This window comes from Loxodonta africana, chromosome 6, assembly GCF_030014295.1.
Source record: "Loxodonta africana isolate mLoxAfr1 chromosome 6, mLoxAfr1.hap2, whole genome shotgun sequence".
NCBI classification, from domain to species: domain Eukaryota; kingdom Metazoa; phylum Chordata; class Mammalia; order Proboscidea; family Elephantidae; genus Loxodonta; species Loxodonta africana.
This window is the reverse complement of record NC_087347.1, coordinates 138,361,886-138,381,333: the sequence shown is the minus strand read 5'-3', so window position 1 is coordinate 138,381,333 and position 19,448 is coordinate 138,361,886. Positions and strand designations below refer to the sequence as shown.

Genomic DNA, 19,448 nt, shown 5'->3' with positions numbered 1-19,448 from the left:
GCATACTCAACAAAATAAGGGAAGGTACCAGAGCCCAGGCCCAAAGAGTGCCGGACCTTGGGTTACTGTTCTGTAATTAAATTAAAAAAACAATAAGTTTCGGCTTCTTTAACCAGATTAAGGTTTTTAAAGAACGCCCTAGTTCTCCAAGCACTTGTGTCTGTCATAAATTCACAATAATATCTGTAAGAATGTGGGTCCACTTCTCCAGGACCATTCTCTCCACTTCGGTCCAGAATTTCTGAATAAAAGCTGTAAGGATGTGGGTCCACTTCCCCAGGACCACCCTCTCCACTTTGATCCAGAATTTCAGAATAAAAGCTGTAAGGATGTGGGTCCACTTCCCCAGGACCACCATCTCCACTTCAGTCCAGAATTTCACAATAATAATGTCTGTAAGGATGCAGGTCCACTTCCCCAGGACCAACGTCTTTACTTTAGTCCAGAGTTTTTAGGAAGGGTTTTAGGTAAAACGAGCTAAAACCATAATTGCTATTCACACAGCATCAAGGTCTTCTCGAGCTTTTTATATATATGTACACATATATATAAGGAGGGGGGATACTAAAAAGAACACAACATGACAAGGTGTCTGAATGTGAAAGTTTTTGCCCCAGCTCTGGCACTGGGTTTCTTTGGGGGTCTCCAAGTGACCCCCACGTTTGATGATTTGTTAGGAGGACTCAGAGGATTCAGCTCACGGCTGTTATTTTATTCAGCAAGCAGATACCAAGCTCCATCAGCAAAAAGAGAAAAGGTACATGGACTGCAGTCAGAGGAAATGAGGTACAGGCTTCCAAGAATCCTCACCCAGGAGGGTCACCCCAGATATGCTTGATTCCCCCAGCAACGAGTTTTTGATAATGTGTGAAATGTCTTCCAAGAAAGCTCAATGGAGGCTCAATGCCCAAGGTACTTTACTGGGGGCTGGACATACCTGTACCCTTTGTCTAGCAAGTACCAAGGTGCAGACTTCAGAAGGTGAGCAAGTATTCGGCACAAACCACACTGTCAGCACAAAGAATCTGGGCACAGCAAGCCACTCTTATCAATTCTGGCAATGGTGGGAGCTCTCCCAGAATCCAAGTTTCCAGATGTAAGGTCAAAGCCAACCTTGCAAGCAGGCTTGTCTAAGGACAGCAGTCTCAGGCCTGTTATGTTAACTCTCTTCTGAACGCTCACCTCTCTAGATCTCAGTCTTCTGCACACTCACCTCTCTAGATCTCAGTTACACCATGTAATTTCACCCAGTTCTGTTAGTTGGCTTTAAGAACCTTCCAGCATTACCCAGGAATCTCATGGCTGGGGCCTCCTTGAGCACCACGTGTGGCCATCCCTGGAGCAGCAGGCCTGCCTTCCCAAGGGGCTGGTGACCCTGCCCTCTCCCTCCTAGCCCCTGCCTGCGCTGCTCACCTGTGCTCTCCACTTTCCCTCATATTTTGTATCGCCCTAACGTTTGGTACTTTTGTCTTCTAAGTGTTCTCATCATATACCCAAAGACGAGAAGGCTGAGGTTCGTAACACACAGGAGTAAGAAACTATTCTCAGAGAGTGTGTCTTCTAAACAGCATGAAAGGCAGTTTTATTCCTGTCTCTTCATCCTGTACTCAACACAAGGGCCATGATTAGAGCCACACTGGCTCAGTGTTCTTCGACAACACAGAAGTATGTTCCCACGCAGCTACTCACGGAGCCACTGTTTTAAGGGTAAGGGGCCCTCTTCTGTCACATGTGCCCAAGGAAGAGACAGGGCATCAGACAGATAACTCCCATACCACAACTAGATGTCCACTCCTCTGCAAACGCTCATAAAACAGGGTAGACGAAAACAAAGATGGGCCATAAGAACTGGGGCTCAATCTCAGCTCTGACTTCTACTAGCTGGGTCATCTCCCAAGAGCTGCTTCAGCCATCTGGGCATACTGACACGCAGGCCGCTCCGAGTCCACTCCTACGCTAACTTTCCAGGACGGTCACGTTACTTTCTCCCCAAGGAACAGGGTGGGTCAAAAGGTTTAAAATTCATTTGGTATTTTTTCAACACAGTTAAAATTACAGATATCCAACTGCTCATTATCTTTAATTTTGACTATAACAAAGGGACGTTTGCGGGCTCGAGTTGTCTCAGGTCTGATGAGGTGTCTGCCCCCTCTGCACTGGCTTCTATACCTTGAGGCTGACATGACTCAACAGCAAATAAGCATTTCAGTGAAGTTTTCCAGGATTATTACTTACAGATTTCTATCCAAACTCATTCTGCAAAGGCTTCGTTCAAACAAATACTTCCTGAGGACCTACTACACTAGATGCTGTGTACAGACAATATGGTTCTGTAAGTGCTGGTTTTGCTAACGACATTTTATTTTTCTAAATAATTTAAGATGAAATTCACGTAACATGAAATTAATTTTAAAGTGAACAATTCAGTGGCATTTGGTACATTCACAATGTCGTGCAGTCACCATTTCCATCTAGTCTCAAACTTTTCCGTCACTCCTACATAAAACCTGTCTCCGTGAAGCAGTTTCTCTCCATCCTCTGCTGCCCCCGCCCCCAGCCCTGGCAACCACTAACCTGCTCTCCGTCTCTATGGACTCACCTACTCTGATAGTTCATATGGATGGAAGCATGGATATGGCTTCCTGTCTGTCTGCTTCCACTTCGCAGAACGTCATGGGGGCTTATCCACATTCTGGCACGCATCAGTACTTCACTCTTTTTATGGCTACGTCTTATGGATATACCACAATCTGTTTATTTGTTCTTCTACTGATGGACATTTGGGCTGTTTCTACTTTTGGCTTTTCTGTATAAGGCTGCTATTAACATGCATATACATGTACTTGACTATCTGTCTTCAGGTCTTTTGGATATGTACCTAGGAGTGGGACTGTGGGGTCATCTGGCACCAAGAGGAGCCCTGGTGGTGCAATGGTTAAGCACTTGGTTGCTAACCAAAAAGGTCTGCAGTTCAAATTGACCAGCCGCTCTGCAGGAGAAAAGACCTGGTGATCATCTAAAACCAGGGTACACCAGGGGGACCTGTCTAGATGTCTGGTGAGGACATCTGTCTATTTCTGAGAAAGTGGAATCGGTGGGGGCCTGATGTCTGATTTGGACAAGCTCTCTGACCACAATCCTCTACCCATATATTCTGTGAATAAAATTACCCCAACAAAAAAGGTAGTACACACCAAAATGTTAGCTGTGAAGATTGGGAGAAAAGAGAAGAAGCAAGGAAAAAGTCTGAACTCACCGGGACTGTGGCAATCCTTTTTTACTGAGATCTGCCCTCACGCGTTCTCCTACATGTCTGTAAATTTCCACTAAGCTGTTTATTGCTGCATCTCGAACCTAGGCGTAAAAGAAGAGATCTTACAGAGTTGCTCTGTCACTAAACAGCACCTCCTGCTGGGACTCAGCAGGCCACACACCCCCCACGTTTACTGCCACATTTACCAATGCAACTGCAAACACAACCCCTCACATACATTCAACGAGACAATGTCACGTTCGACAGTTTTTATTCTGGTGACACAATTCCAAAGGGCAGAAAAAAATTTAGGCTCCCATCCCTGTAATACATGTTAAAGTCCATATCCCTTAAGTTCTTTCCATTCTTTAATATGATGTCAGAAAACAGAATTTTCAGGTCATCTTTCCAAAACAGAGAACTCACTACAAATAAATTATACTAAAAATAAAACACTGGGCAACACATTCTGGATTTAAGTTAATTTAACAAATAGCTAATGAGCAACAAAAATGGGTAGCATAGGCTACACAGAGACCTGATTCAAGAAGCTCCAAAGTCCTAAAAAAAGAGATAAAGAAGTCCATACGTTCTCATTTAAGACAAGACAAGATGTAATAAGTATTTTAGTACAGAGCTCCCACAGCTTAAAGGAGAGTGCAATCACATCTGGGGATCTCAGGAAACGTTTCATCGACGAGGATGGAGCCACTTCAAATGAGCTTGGAAGGACAGGATTTCAGCAGACAGAGAGGGAAGAAGACAGAAGTCCACACAAAGGCACGGCTTGTGCAGGGCGTGAAGGCAGAGACATAGGGCATGCAATTCCCAATGAGCAAATTAGCCAGGCCGGGAAGGTGCAAGCATGGATGAAGAAAGCCGCAGTAAAGAAGGCTTAAAAGATGATTCGAAAAAAAAAAAAGAACTTTGGGGAAATGTGAACATGGACTGTATATTAGATAGTATCGCTGTTCCCATGTTAAATATCTTCAGTAGGAAAGTGACATTAGTTATGCAAGAAAATATGCTTGTTGTTAGGAGATGCACACTAAGATATCTAGGGGTAAAATATCACGATGTCTACAAGTTATTTTCAAAGGCTCAGCACACAAACACAAAATGTGTGTGTACATATATACAAAATAAATATGACAAATGTTAGCTGGTAAATAAGATATTCACTAAATCTCTCTACCAATTTTTCCATAGGTTTAAAATTTTGCAAAATAAAAAGGCAGGGGAAATTTTTAGAATGGAACCAAGGCCTTGATTGCCAATGGGGTGGAGAGTAGGAAGGAGGGGTTTATATTTAACTGAGTAGGCAAAGGCAGACACAATTTTAGACTTGGTTTAAAGTAATGAGACCGCAGTAACAGAGTGAAGAGGAAAGAAGTAGGGATACAAGTAACACTCCACAGTTCTCAGTATTGCAGGCTACCCTTGGATTTAACAGTATAATACAAAAGCAACTGTACTCATAATTCTTTTCTCTCTTATGTGAAAAAAGACAAGTCTCAAGACATATTACCTAGGCAACCAAAACCTTCATCAGTTTATTTGGGAAAATAAATAATTTGTGATATCAGGAAACATTTTTACTTTGAAGTATGTGTATTTCACAAAAGTATCCAATGCTACTCTATCTTGAAGAGCAGCAGTCATCTCCTTCACTTACTCTCTAGTGATAACATCTACTCAGAGCAAATTGCAACAGGTGAGTGTCGTAAAGAGCAACCAACATGCAATCAGCTACTTATCAAGTCTGGGCCGTAAACAGTTTTACAGGCTCTACTGAAAAACTACGAGGTTTAGGTCAAGGAACTGACGTGTGAAGTACCTACTTAGACACCTAGGGAGCCCTGGAGGCACACTGATCACGAGCTATAGCTGCTAACCAAAAAGTCGGCAGTTTGAATCCATCAGCTGTTTCTTGGAAACCCTTTGGGGGAGTTTTACTCCATCCGGTAGGGTTTCTATGAGTTGGAATCAACTCGATAGCAACAGCAAATTTGTTTTTTTTTTTTTGGTTTGGCCACACGGAAACTGCCAAACCTTGTACAAAATACTTAACCTTTTTTAGTCTCAGTTTCCTCTTCTGTAAACTGAGGATTGTTTTGAAGATTCAAAGAAATAATAGCTTCACTGAATGAATGTTTGAGCTGCCTACTACATGGCAAAATGAAGTGACTACCCAGGCCAGTGACATCATCAGCAGTGAGGCAGGCCAGTTGAGGCTCATGAATGTGAGGACCCTGGGCAAGGGCAGGTGCAGGCAGGACAGACAGGTCGCCACCACTCAGACGTGGAGGAGTGCAGGTCAGCTCTGCCAGACTGAGGTTCTCAACAGAAGTCGGAAATATAAATCTCCCAAATGTAAAATCTCAAAATGTACAATGAAAACATTTTACAGACGTACCCACACACATACCCCCAAATCTGTAGGCTGAAATCAGCTTTCCAGACAGCAGTTTGTGACCTACAGGTTGTGCCTATAAGGCACTTGACACAGTGGCTGATGGAACTGGTATTACCTACATTTTTTAAAACTAAAAACCCAACACCTTCAGACTTTAATCATTCCTCAGGCTTCAAAAGCTTTAAGTCAGGTACCCGTACCCACTGCCATAGAGTCGATTGTGACTCATAGCGACCCTACAGCACCGAGTAGAAGTGTCCCATAGGGTTTCCAAGGATCAGCTGGTAGATTCAAACAGCCGATCTTTTAGTTAGCAGCCAAGTTCTTAATCACTACGGAATCAGGGCTCATCCTTGATTCAACAAATGTAGGTGAACTGATTTTCTTTGTTAAAGCAAAGTACTGTATTCCAATTAAGAAGGGAAACTTAAATAACAGCAATTAAGTTCAAGCGGAAGGGCCAAGCACAGTGGTTTATTTCTACAATGACCACCTTTGTCTCATGCCGTCTCAGCCTGCTGACTATCAGGCTTGCCACAGAAAGAAACCCCAAAACTTCAGTTACTAATACTACAGGAGACAAGAGCCGCACATATTAACACTACCTGCCAGGCCCAAATTAAATGTTTTATAAAATCGCACGCCTTTAAGTGTCACAGTGGTGTCTGTCCCTCCCTGCCTCACAGGGACACTGTCCACCACTCTGCTATAGAGGAGGGTGTGGGAGCTAGAGAAGTAAGCCACCTGTCCAAGACCCACAACTGGTAAACAGAAGAGTCAGGATCTCACCTGCCATTTCTCTGAGCACAAATCCCTCATTCTTTTCCCTTTAGCACACTACATTCCAACGTGCATGTCAAAGTAAGGGCTCCCTACAAAGCAAACAACTCGAGGGACAGCGTCAACCCCTGGACAAGGGAGGGCGTCAACCCCTGGACGTGCAGGGAGCCTGTTCTCCCAGAACTCCAGCACAGACCTGCTGCCAGCTGCCTTGGGGAATGGGTGTCACAGGATCAGCCTGGACACAGAAGAGCCTCAAGCAGCTCCATGTCTCAGGCCATGGCTGGGCAGCATCTGAGCTGTCAAACCCTCAGCAGAGGCTGTTCCTCCTCCTGAGCACTGGGGCACAGCCTGGTCTGGCAGCAGAGAGCACTGGGCACTTGGATCAGTAAGGAAAGTTTCATACCTAAAAGTGTTTTCAGGCTTTGAGGGTGTCTCTCAAGCTTCTTAGCAATACAGAGGGCAGTCAGACTGCATTGCAGTCAGCATTGGGAGGCCTTTCAAATGCAGCCCTCTAAGTGACTGCCTTAAGCTGGGGGTGGGGGAGGCTACAAAAAGGAAACCAAGATTTTCAGGCATTACTTGAGCATTTCCAAACGTTGACTAAAGGGACTTCTTAAAGGAGCCCTCGTGGGGCAGTGGTTAAGCACTTGGCTGCTAACCAAAAGACTGGCCGTTCAAACCCACCCAGTGGCTCCGTGGGTGAAAGACCTGGAGATCATCTGGTCCCCATAAAGACCGTAGCCTAGGATACCCTATGGGCAGTTCTACTATGTCATGCAGGGTTGCTATTAGTCGGAATGACTTGATGGCACCTAACAACAGCAACAACAGGACTTCTTATTATGCACGGAGTCTCAGGTGGCTGGCTGCCTTTGCTACAGCCATGGCCTCTGTCCTCCTTGTCAACACACACAAGCTTTGCTCTGGAATCCACACCTCTAGGAATGAAACCCTGCTCTGAGCTCAGGGGGTACCCTCTCTTCAGTGCAAGGCCATCACAATAACCCTACTTTCTTCCCAGTGACTGGGTTACGTGCATGCATGGGACACAATTCTTGACCATGAAACATCAGGGGTGAGTCTGCAGGAAAGCTTCTGGAAAGAAGCTTGAAGAGAGGTGTCAGGGAACCCTAAAAATCAAAGACACTCAGAGAAATATGAACGGTGACTATAACTGATGATGTGAGGGGAGTACGCATTACTGGGGGATACGAGGTGATAATGGTACTACGATTATATGTGGGGTGAAAAAGCCCTTAGCTTTTAGAGTACTTAATGATACGATGTCTGGTATTTGCTTCAAAACAATCTAAACTTTGCTTCCAAATAATGGGAATGAGGGAAGGCAAACAGATGGAGCTTTATCCACCTTGTCTTAATGATCACTGGAGCTGGATGATAGGTACAATATGGGAAAAGGACAAGGACATACGAAGTGACAGGCTCTTCACCGCCCAGGCCTGCTGTGCAGGCCCTGCTGCCCGGCACACAGCACCTGTGCTGGGACCATCAGGACAGCTGAGAAGACAAAGCCCAGGTCACAGGTGGCGAAGCAGGAAGATGAGCAAGACTCAGTCTCTGAAGGTACTACTGAGCCACTAACAAACCAGGAGCTCCCAACTTTTAGGACCTCTGGTGGGACAATCTGTCTTCCCCATTATTTTCACAATTTTGAGTTGGGTTTTCAGTTACTTGTAGCCTTGAGCATCCTAAACCATTCCATACCCTCAGTACACCTGTAACCCACTCGGAGAAGCTTCTGAAGCGCTTCCTCTGCTCTGAGTCACCCCGTATTCAGTGAATTAAAATGAATTTACACTCCCTAAGATGGGAGAAAGATGTGGCCATCTGCTTCCATAAAGATTACAGCCTTGGAAACCCTATCAGGCAGCTCTGCTCTGTGCTACAGGGTCGAAATGAGTCGGAATCAACTCGATGGTGACAGGGTTATTTTGTTTTTCTTTTTTAAGATACAAGTGACTTGCAGATGTCACCTTAAATGCCAAGTCTAATCAATGTTAGTGGTCACCTGGAAAGGGCTCCCAGGCACGCTTGTTATAGAAGAGCTAGACATTGACTACAGCATGAGGTGCACAAGTACAAAGACAGCACTGACCCAACACAGTCGTCCTCTCAGGTCTAAGACACAGGCAGCAGAGAAGGAAAATTCGTTCAAACAGTTACGAGCCATCTACTCAATACTAAACACAGGCAGGTTGTCCTGGGAATCCGAAGAGGACCAAGTTATAGTCCTGACCCTCAAGACTAGCAGGAAAGATTGATGGAAGAAACAAAAACTTATAATAAAGGCAATACCAAAAGCACACACAACATACACACATACCCTAGAAGGAGGAGAAGTTCAGTTGTTTAGGATCAGGGAAGCCAGGTGGTAAGGTTTCCTGGCAGACAGATTTCCAGGAGATGTGGAGTGTGAGTGTGAGTGTGTGTGTGTGTGTGTGTGCACGTGTGTGTGTGCAGATAATGTAAACACATGATTGCTTTCAGTGCTCAGTTTGGAATACTTTGGCAAGAGGCCCCGTCTACTAGAGATTGCTGAGAGCTACCCATACAGCACCAGCTTCATTTTACAGAGAGGGTGGAAACGAGAAACAAAACAAATAAGAAATTTCTTAAAATCAGAGGTACGCAGGCCAAGGACTACATGCACAACAGGCTACAAACTCCTGACCGAGGCCTGCAGGGCTTCCTAGCACATAAAGCACAACCAACCTCACGAAGGTACTAGGCGGGAAGTCAGTTGCTTGCTTTTCTGACTTAATGAAACATTTTAAATAAGCGTCACATTTTCCATCTTGTAAAAGAGAAATTACTTCATTCCTCCACTTCTTCCTTAAAAAATTATAAAGAATAATCCCATATTCTTTATGATTACATACAGAGGTAAGATTCAATTCAATTCAAAGATGTTACTTCTGTTTTTAAGTCGTTTTACGACACATCAGCTGGTCAGGAGCACCTGATATTTAGTAATATACTAATTTTTGGTATATGGAGGTATATGTGAGGTCTATACCAGGGCTGCCAGCACTTGGTATACGGGGGTACAGGAAAAGTACGAAACCCCAATATCACGAATACATGTCAAGCCATTAACACTATCCTAAGCATTTTCACATTTTAAAAATCCTACACACCTAAGACTTTCTCAGAAACCCGCTGAGACGCGGTCAATGTGGCATCTACAGGTGAAATCGAAAGCATCTCCAATCGTGTCAGATCCGAAGCAGACAGGTGAGTAACTCAGTCCCTTAGTGGACACATCAGTACCTCAGAAGAGTTACCCTTCAAAGCACGTTCACCTAAATGGTCCTCATAACAACTCTGCAAGGCCCGCAGAGCCACACACCTACCACGGCCTGCACTTCACAGGGGAAACTGAGGCTCAAGATGCAAGTGCCCACCAAGGTCACCTGGCTGGTAAATTGGCAAAACAAGGACCAAAGTCAGGCCCTGTGTCTCCCAATCCACGCTTTCTGCACTACACTAGGTGGCTCAAAGTCTTAAATATATTCTACCATTTGGCAGCTTTAAAATGGTATGTCAAACTGTTCTCAAGACTCAAAGCTATTTTAAGCTCTTAACACAAATGAATTAACGTTTTCAGAACACAGACTGTGCTGATCACTTGAAATTTAACCTGTGCTAATTCCAAAATAAGGAGAAATTCGTTAAAATCCCTAGAGATCTTACAAATTAACCCCTTTTCTAGATCTAAAAGGGTAAATAAAAAGAAATCAGAGTAGTTAAACACAAAAAAAGATTAATCCTTTTGATCTCCTTTCTACAGAATTTTTAGGGCACTTCTAAGTACCTGTAAATGGGGAAAGAGGCTGCTAACTGAGGCTTCATCTAGTAGAAAACTTGAGACGAATTCCGTGAAGAATTTAAAAGCTTCAAGTATGAGAATACAGCTATTTCAAAAATTGAAATGTTCCTAGCACTGTACCCAAATCTCCATGGGAGAAATGGTCTTTCAGGCAGGGACATGCTGGCATTCCTCCCACAGTACCCAGTGGAGAGTCCTAGAATAACTCGACGTTTCCTCTGTGCTTTCCTCTGGAAGGTGTTGTCCACCTTAGTTATGGAAACAAAATCTGAGGCTCAAAAACAAAACCAAGTTAGCAGCCCCCTCCCTCAAAAAGCAGCCCAAGTCTCCACACAGACAAGGCAGGCCCAAAGCATAAGCTCTCAATAAACGTAAGTGAAAGCGAAGGAGAGAAGGGAGGGAAAGGGTTGGGGCGGGGGCGGGATACAGGAGCTGCTGAATTCTGGAAAGTACACTGGAAGACGAACGACACTCAGCTGTATTTAAGGGCAGTCCACTGCGACTTCGATGATAAAATGGAGACTCTCTCCCACTCCGCAAACCAGGTTTCAGACACCTGACATGCTGTAGCCCTCAACATGTCCATCAGGTCTGTGTTTTACACTTCCTTCACAACTGAAGTGCCTTTAAGAAGAAACCAGATCTGTCCCTAAAGACCTGGTGTGAGTATTTACACGACCCGCCTGGCCACTGCACACATCTCAGTCAGGAACAGGTAACTCCAGCTAGCCAAGACGGCTTTTCTGCTCTACTCACGGATGCCACGTGGTAGCCGAAATAGCCTCAAGGTGTGGCCTCCACAAAAGATTTTTTCCATAGAAAATAAAAATGGAGACCAGAACAAAAGGAAAAAAAAAAATAAGGCAAAATAATCCATTTGGAAATTTAGAATCTTTTTTAAAATAGGCTATGTTCATGTTATTTTCAAATTTATGTGGAAAATAAAGTATGATTCAGTAAATAAAAACACACAAAAATTATTTTCTGATGTCACATTTCAATTATGGTAAGATGGGTATGAGAACGAATGGAGACAAGAAGGCAGGCTCAAGCAAGGGACACCAAGAAAACAGAGACAGGGCAGGAAGGGTAGAGATGGGGCAGGAAGGGCGGACAAGGAGTGGGAGCAGCACAACAGCCCAAGGAAGTGGGAGAACTGAGGGCAGAACACAGGGCAGGAAGGGTGGACAAGGAGAGGGGGCAGCAAGACAGGCTGAGGAAGAGGGGAGAACTGAGGGCAGAACACGGGGCAGAAAGGAGAAAGGACAGGAGAATGAGGCATTTAGTTAGACACAGTGGGCCCTACCAGCAGGTATACGTTAAGTACGAGACCCTGACTCCTCTTTGGAGGGCATTTTGGCAATTATCAAATAAGATTTAAAATAGGATGCCTGTTTACCATACACAGTTCTTTATTAATTACTGTACCTATTTTCTTCCCCTTTATCTAATGAAGTATTTTCCCTATCAGTTTGTATAAGCTAACCCTAGAATAAAAATGAGAAGAATAAATAGTATTAAACTGGGTAAGCACTTCTAGCACCCAGAGTTGGAAAGCTTCATGTATTGCCTGGTGAAGACTCATAGATTAACAACTTCCCTGCTCCCTTCCTGCCAAGATGGGGGATGATTTTTTAATTGAGGTAAAATTTACGTAAAATACCATGCATAGCTCTTAAGGGTGCAGCTCCAGCAGTTACAATTCCATACACCAGCGTCACCACAGCCCAAAGCAAGACACAGAACATGTCCACCACCACAGAAAAGTCCCCTCCACCCCCTTTCCAGCCAGTCTCCTCTGCCCTCCTGCCAATCACTGTCTGACTCCAGTTAGCACAGATTTCTCTCCCTGCCATCCCAACCACCTCCGGCTGCAGAGATAGTGACCACAATGATACTATCTTGGAGGCTGGTCTAGGTGACATCAAGTTATGGGCTGGTGACCACTCAGCCTTATGTACCCGTGAAATTTCATAAATGCTAATGGGGGTAGCTGTCATCTTAGACAATAATCAGCGTTTTAAAGAGATGCAAAACGTTCCCCCCTCCCCCCACCTGTCAGGTACACACAGGACACTAAAAACTGTTTGTAAGCCATTATTTTTTTCCCAGGATTTTCTTTCTCACTAAAAATGCACTCACCTGGCTGTTTGGATCGCCAAGTAAGTTACATATATGTGGCACGATCTTGCTTAGTGTTAAAGTATGCGCTCCAGAGCTGAAAATAAAAGTTTTTTTTTTTATTGTTAGTGAGAACAAGGAAAGAAGTTACCCTTCTGCCCACACTCCCTCATTCCTTACCATCCCCAGTCTTATCCCCACCCCCCACCAAGGTTCTCTCCTTCCAATCTATGTTCTTTCCATGATGGCCCTTTGGCACACATCAAATTTGCCTGTTCAAAGCCATCAGTGCTTCTCACTGACAAGTCTTTTTGGCATTCAAGGCTCCCTCCAATCTTGCCCTGACCCGTTAAGGTCAAGTCAAAGCCCCCCTAGCCTTTCCCCTGGATTTGCTTGCCTCCACACACAGCTGTCTCTGTGTTATCGATTTGTTACGTTTTAACCATTACTCTTTTGCCCATCTCAGTGTACCCAACTAAACTGCAAGTCCTTTCTGGGTTGTCACTGGATTCTCCACCAGAGCAGACACTGAGTTAGTATCTGCTGAATGAAACGGCCGTGATAAATGGCTGCAGAGCGTTCCAGCCAAACACTCCCCTATGGTAGAACATATGAGCTACTTCCGACTTTTCACCATCACAAATGCTGCTGTCAGGAACATCCTTTATGAACAAGATCTCTGTCCATTTGATTACTTCCTTTGGATAAATTCATATAAGTAGAACTACTGTGATCAGAGGGTAGATTTTTTTTTTTTAAAGCTTCATATAAACCAGTTGCTGTCGAGTCGACGCTGGCTCATTCTGACTCCACGTGTGTCAGGCTAGAACTGTGCACAATGACTGATCTCTCGCAGGCAGATCAGGCCTCTTCTCCAAGGTACCTCAGGATGGACTCACACCTCCAACCTTTCAGTTACCAGCTGAGCATGTTAACTCTTCGCACCACGCAGGCGCTCCAAGCTTCATATACGTATGACCAAATTTAATGACTCTGACAAACACTGGTAACACATTAAGAGGTGGGAAAACTATAAAGTAATATAGGCACTTTGTTTTTAAAAATAATCTAAATTTACTGACTTGAATAAAATGCAACAAATGTTAACAGTAATTATCTGAAGGTGAGGGAATTACAAGTGATTTTTATTTTCTTCCTTATATAAATTTTTCTGTGATATACACACTAGCTTCATAATTATAAGTCATTTTCAATTGTTAGTTTAAAAACTGCCTCTCCTACAAATAAGTACATGAAAAGCTGTTCAACAACCACAGCTACTAAGGAAACACAAACTAAAACTGCAATAACATCACTGCACACATGCCAGAATGGCTCAAGTAAAAAATAACGGTAGTACTCGCTGCTACCGGCGTTATGGACAAACTGGATCGCTCGTACCTTGCTGGCGGGAGTGTAAAATGTACAGACATTCTGGAAAATAGTCTGGCCATTTCCTATAAAACTAAAAATCGACTTGCCATATTGTGCTCTTGGGCATTTATTCCAGAAAACTGAAAGCTTACGTTCACGCAGAAGTCTCTGCATGCACGCCCAGCAGCTTTATTCACAACAGCTGAAAACTGGAGATGCCAAATTGTCCTTCAGCAGGTGAATGGTTGAACACACTGTGAAACATCTATGCCAGGGAATACTACTGAGTAATAAAAGTGATGGAAATATAATCACAAGCAACAACATATATGTAACCTCAAGGGAATTATGCTTAGTAAAAAAAAATCTCAACAGATAGTATTCTTGAGATAAGAAAATGAGTGATGGAGAACAGATCAGTGACTATATGGGGGGGACAGCATGAGACAGCTGTGGGGTGATGGCACAGTCCTGTATCTTCATTATGGTGGTTAAGTGCACGAAGCCACACATGGGATAAAACTGCACAGAACTACACACACACACACACACACACACACACAAACGAGTGCGTGTGAAACTAAAGAAATCCAAGTAACTCTGTGGGTTACATCAATGTCAATCTCCTGGTACTGACATTACGCAAGATGTTAACACAGGAGTGGGTGAGGGATGCACAGAGCCTCTCTGTACCTTCCTTTGCAACTCCTAAAATCTATCATCATTTCAAAATAGAAGTAAGAGCTTCGCTCAGGTAAGAATTTCAGTTTAGTCCAGACTTACGCATTGAGTGTTGCAATAAGGCAGAGACAGATGCCTTCTCGCGTGCGGAAGTTCTTGTGTTTGAAGCCTCCAAGCATTCTGTCCCATACGTACTGCGGATGGCAAAGAACAATTGAGAGAAGACAAGATTTCTGCAGCCCTTCATACAGCAAGGGACATAGAAGAGAGGGGCCTCTCAGCAGGTGCCAACACGTCTCATCCTCTACCAACCCATCTAATCCTGTCGATACCACACTGAAGAGCGATGGCTCACGTATCTACTTAAAATTTTAAAATATATTCACTTATATAATTGCATTTAATTCTCCCAATAACCTCGAAAGGGAGGTACTCCTGTCTCCATTTCACAGGTGAGGAAAGTGAGGCCAAAAGGTTAGGTGACTTGCCAAAAGTCGGGTATCACACTGTTCCCCTGCTTAGATAACCTTTCCCCACCTCGCCTGCATGTCGAACACCTGCTCGTTTTTCTCTGGCAAGGTCTTTCTGCTATCCTGCCTCACCCTGACCATGGACAGTGGGATCCTGTGGGGTTCATTCACCTCAGTAGCCCCAGCTCACAAGCAGACGTGGACCAGGGCTCCAACCAAGTCTCCTAACTCCCAGGATACCACAGCTCCTCTCTTCAGGGGAATGAACAGTCAACTGTATAAACTAGTGGAAAATTCTAACAGATTAAACCAAGCAGTCAGTACCAAACCTAAGTCTAGTAATTATTTTTCCAAATAATACCCATGGTTGTTTATTGCTTATTTAAATATCCTACGTTATGCTGAGGAGGGCAGATTAAATACTATGAAGACTTTCATCTGTAATATATCAGCTTAAAATCTATCATTTGGAGTTACATACAAACGTTCAAGCAAGTCCACAGGTACACACGCCCTACCTGGGGATTGGCAGCTTGATCCATGATCTTTAGCAGCAGAGTTTGGTCTTGCTCCCTCACAGAGTCTTTAGCATCTCCCAGTCTGTCTATTAAACTTGGCAGCACTGGAAATCAAAACACAAAGTATTACAAATGAAAACCTACTTTGAGGGGCTATGATCACCAACTGTTGCTATTTCAACTAACTGGGAAGACAAAACTCTGGCCTAAAAGACGTGTGTCATTCTACATACCACCAACCCTTGCTCACAGCTCAACCCACTCTGCTGAAATCCCTGAGTCACTGTAAAAACCTAAAAAAGGCTTTGCACACATAAACATACCATTTATTTTCTCCCTTACTCCACATTCTTCATCCCATAGCCAGGACCCAACATATTTTAAGCCGGTGGAATATTATTAAAACAGATCCCAACTGAAGACCTTGGCTAGAAGAGGCCATACAAAAGGAAACTTAGAGAGCAGAGAAGGGCTTTGCTTTCCTTTGCCTGGGGATCCCAGGGACAGGCATTTACGGATCGTGTATTGCTCATCCACATTGTTTATTTTTAGTGCGCCATAACATTCGGACCTGTGTACCAGACACGGCCCAGCACTCTAGCCATCCCTCATAGACCCAGGTATGACCCAGGAGTCTAGGCTTAAGGTGCCCTGTGTATCAAAGGCCAGCTGGCTCTGCTTCTTCTAAGAGTCTGTAAGCCTTTCTTTTACAAAAGATATTCCTGAGTAATTCCAACAGGAAAATGAACACTACTAAAATACTGCACTTCTAAAAGAGTTTTTATTGTTTTGTTTTTGGTAGATGGCTCTGTGCCAGAATGGAGAATGACAGTTCATGACCTTAGCTAAAGGGGCTCACTGATCAGAAAGGTAACAGAAAAGAACAAAAGGACATATACCAACAGACTGAGAAATTCTTTAAGGAATTGCCATCATGAAACCTCAGGTGTCTAAATCATCTCCAAATCTATGAAACCTGTGGTTATTATTTTTATTTCATTTTGTGGACATTTTGATTTCCCTTCAAAACAGTGAGCATTTGCAATACACATGTAATGACGTTTACAATAAAAATGAAAATAGTAATACCAGCAATAATCTTCTGGGGGAAAAAACTGCACAGGGCTTGCAAGGTTTCTCAAAAACTGCCTCTCAATAAAGAGAAAGGTGAGGAGCAAATATGACTTAGTTGACACTAAAGGGTGATGGCTAAGTTTGTACAAGAAATCAAAGAATCAGCAATAATACTTCGATTAGACCACGTATTACTAATATTCCATAGTAGAACACAGAAGGTGGAAAAAGACAGGCAGAAGGGTATGGGGAGAGGAGAGATGTCAGCAGGTGCAGCAAGGCCAGTGGATATGGGGTGAGCCCAGGATGGATGGAAGGCAGGGCTGCAACCTCCACTGGGGGCTGAAGGGACCAGAGGAAGAGGCTGGAGGAGGAGGCTGGGGGCTGAAGGGACCAGAGAGGAAGGGTGGAGGAAGAGGCTGGGGTCTGGCGGGGGGGCTAAAGGGACCGGAGGGGAAGGCTGGAGGAGAGGCTGGGGGCTGGCTGGAGGGCTGAAGAGACCAGAGGGGAAGGCTGGAAGAAGTGGCTGGAGGCTTGAGGAGGAGGCCGGAGGCTGAAGGGACCGGAGGGGAAGCCTGGAGGAAGAGACTGGGGGCTGGCTGAGGGGCTGAAGGGACCAGAGGGGAAGGCTGGAAGAAGAGGCTGGGGGCTGGCTGGGGAGCTGAAGGGACCAGAGGGGAAGGCTGGAAGAAGAGGCTGGGGGCTGGCTAGAGGGCTGAAGGGACCAGAGGAGAAGGCTGGAGGAAGAGGCTGGAGGCTGGAGAGGAGGCCGGAGGCTGAAGGGACCGGAGGGGATGGCTGGAGGAAGAGGCTGGGGGCTGAAGGGACCGGAGGGGAAGGCTGGAGAAAGAGGCTGGGGGCTGGTTGGGGGGCTGAAGGGACCGGAGGAGAAGCCTGGAGGAAGAGGCTGGGGGCTGGCTGGGGGGCTGAAGGGACCAGAGGGGAAGGCTGGAGGAGGAGGCTGGGGGCTGGAGGAGGAGGCTGGGGGCTGAAGGGACCAGAGGGGAAGGCTGGAGGAAGAGGCTAGGGGCTGGCTGGGGGGCTGAAGGGACCAGAGGGGAAAGCTGGAGGAGGAGGCTGGGGGCTGGAGGAGGAGGCTGGGGGCTGGAGGAGGAGGCTGGGGGCTGGGGGCTGAAGGGACCGGAGAGGAAGGCTGGAGAAAGAGGCTGGGGGCTGGCTGGGGGGCTGAAGGGACCAGAGGGGAAAGCTGGAGGAGGAGGCTGGGGGCTGGAGGAGGAGGCTGGGGGCTGGAGGAGGAGGCGGGGGGCTGGAGGAGGAGGCTGGGGGCTGGAGGAGGAGGCTGGGGGCTGGAGGAGGAGGCTGGGGGCTGGGGGCTGAAGGGACCGGAGAGGAAGGCTGGAGAAAGAGGCTGGGGGCTGGCTGGGGGGCTGAAGGGACCGGAGGGGAAGGCTGGAGAAAGAGGCTGGGGGCTGGCTGGGGGGCTGAAGGGACCAGAGGGGAAGGCTGGAGGAGGAGGCTGGGGGCTGGCTGGGGGGCTGAAGGGACCGGAGGGGATGGCTGGAGGAAGAGGCTGGGGGCTGGCTGGGGGGCTGAAGGGACCAGAGGGGAAGGCTGGAGGAGGAGGCTGGGGGCTGGCTGGGGGGCTGAAGGGACCGGAGGGGAAAGCTGGAGTAGGAGGCTGGGAAGCTGGAAGGGGATGGTGCGGGGCTGGCTGGAGGGATTCCACGGCACTAAGGAGAACTACGAGGAATGAAGGAAGGCTGGAGGGAGTCTGGGAACCCTCCACACCGGCCCACAACTCACCTGTGCCAATCTGCGCCTTGAACCGATCCTGCAGCCGGGTCACCAGCGCGGAAAGGATGTCCATGCCCAGAAGTACTACCTGCAGCGGGAAACACCGGACTCCTGTTAGCATCCAGCCCGCGGCCCAGTGCTCCCGCCCACCGGCGGCAAGGGAGCCCCCGCATTTCTGCTCGGACTAGGAGCCTGGAAAAGCGCGTGCTGACTTAGGAAGACTGAACCAGTTATCAAAACGAAGGATGCTCTCGCACAGAAAGTACAGTTTACAGGAGACAGTAGGGCACAAGAGACAAACACAAAGAGCAACCACAACGTAGCCCAAAGCCCCGAGCGCCCGTCGCCGGGTTTGGCTGCAGGCGCCACGGCCCCACCCCTAGCCGAGCCCGCCCCAGCGAGAGGCCGCGTATGTAAATTGCCGCGCCGCGGCAGGCGCGAGGCTTTCTGGGTAGAGCCGAGCGGCCGCTCCGCGGCCCGGCAGGCGCCGCGGAAAAGAAGGAGTTGGTGGTTTGCGTGGGCAGCTGTACTCACTGGAGGTATGCCAGCTACCAGGGAACCACGGCGGACTCGTGATCTAGCCACCACAACCCAACCCGGTATTTGGCGCTTCCTGGTTGCAGCGCTATGGCAGAGCCCCCCAACCGTCCTTTTCTTGGGGTTGCGCTACTGTCCAATGAGCGTATAGTGAGGATAGTACTGCTAACGCCTGTACAACACACTCGCATCAACTAAAGCTTTGCTTTATCTTGGTGCAATTTTTGGAAAAAGGAAAAAACTCTTTTCCTGTAGTAGTAAACTTTAAAAGCAGGTACGTCGAAACTTCAAATCTACCAAGTCGACAATAGATGGCGCTCCCAAAATTAGTGATGTGCTAAGTTTGACCTTATTAAATTATGCTAAGAGCTGGTCGAGCAGCTTTTCTCTATGGAGTCCAGAATCTACAGTAACTTGCTCAATCTCATTTAGGGAATCTCTCAACTCTACCTTTGTGCCAAACCTCTCCCTTAGCCAAATACAGATTTGAAGTCTGCAAATATGTTTCACGATCTGTCTTTATAGCTCTAATTTCAACATCCAAAACTAAACATCGCTGTCGAGGTGATTCCAATTCATGACGACGCCTTTCAACGTAAGACTTCAATATTGAGCC

The 19,448-nt window shown here is 46.2% G+C and overlaps 1 protein-coding gene and 1 non-coding gene across 2 annotated transcripts in view; one reads left to right on the top strand and one right to left on the bottom strand.

Annotated features, from left to right (window-relative positions):
• CLASP1 (cytoplasmic linker associated protein 1) overlaps positions 1-19,448 on the bottom strand; it is a 372,718-nt gene that overhangs the window by 225,660 nt on the left and 127,610 nt on the right. Inside the window, exons 3-7 of the mRNA XM_064287366.1 lie at positions 18,305-18,383; positions 15,467-15,570; positions 14,581-14,672; positions 12,445-12,520; positions 3,257-3,354 (exon numbers count right to left, since the gene is read on the bottom strand). Of these exons, the coding sequence (XP_064143436.1) occupies positions 3,257-3,354; positions 12,445-12,520; positions 14,581-14,672; positions 15,467-15,570; positions 18,305-18,383 (449 nt within the window). The remainder of the gene's footprint in view (positions 1-3,256; positions 3,355-12,444; positions 12,521-14,580; positions 14,673-15,466; positions 15,571-18,304; positions 18,384-19,448) is intronic.
• LOC111752476 (U4atac minor spliceosomal RNA) lies at positions 18,939-19,064 on the top strand. The gene has a single exon (XR_002787396.1). It is a non-coding gene; the product is annotated as a U4atac minor spliceosomal RNA (small nuclear RNA).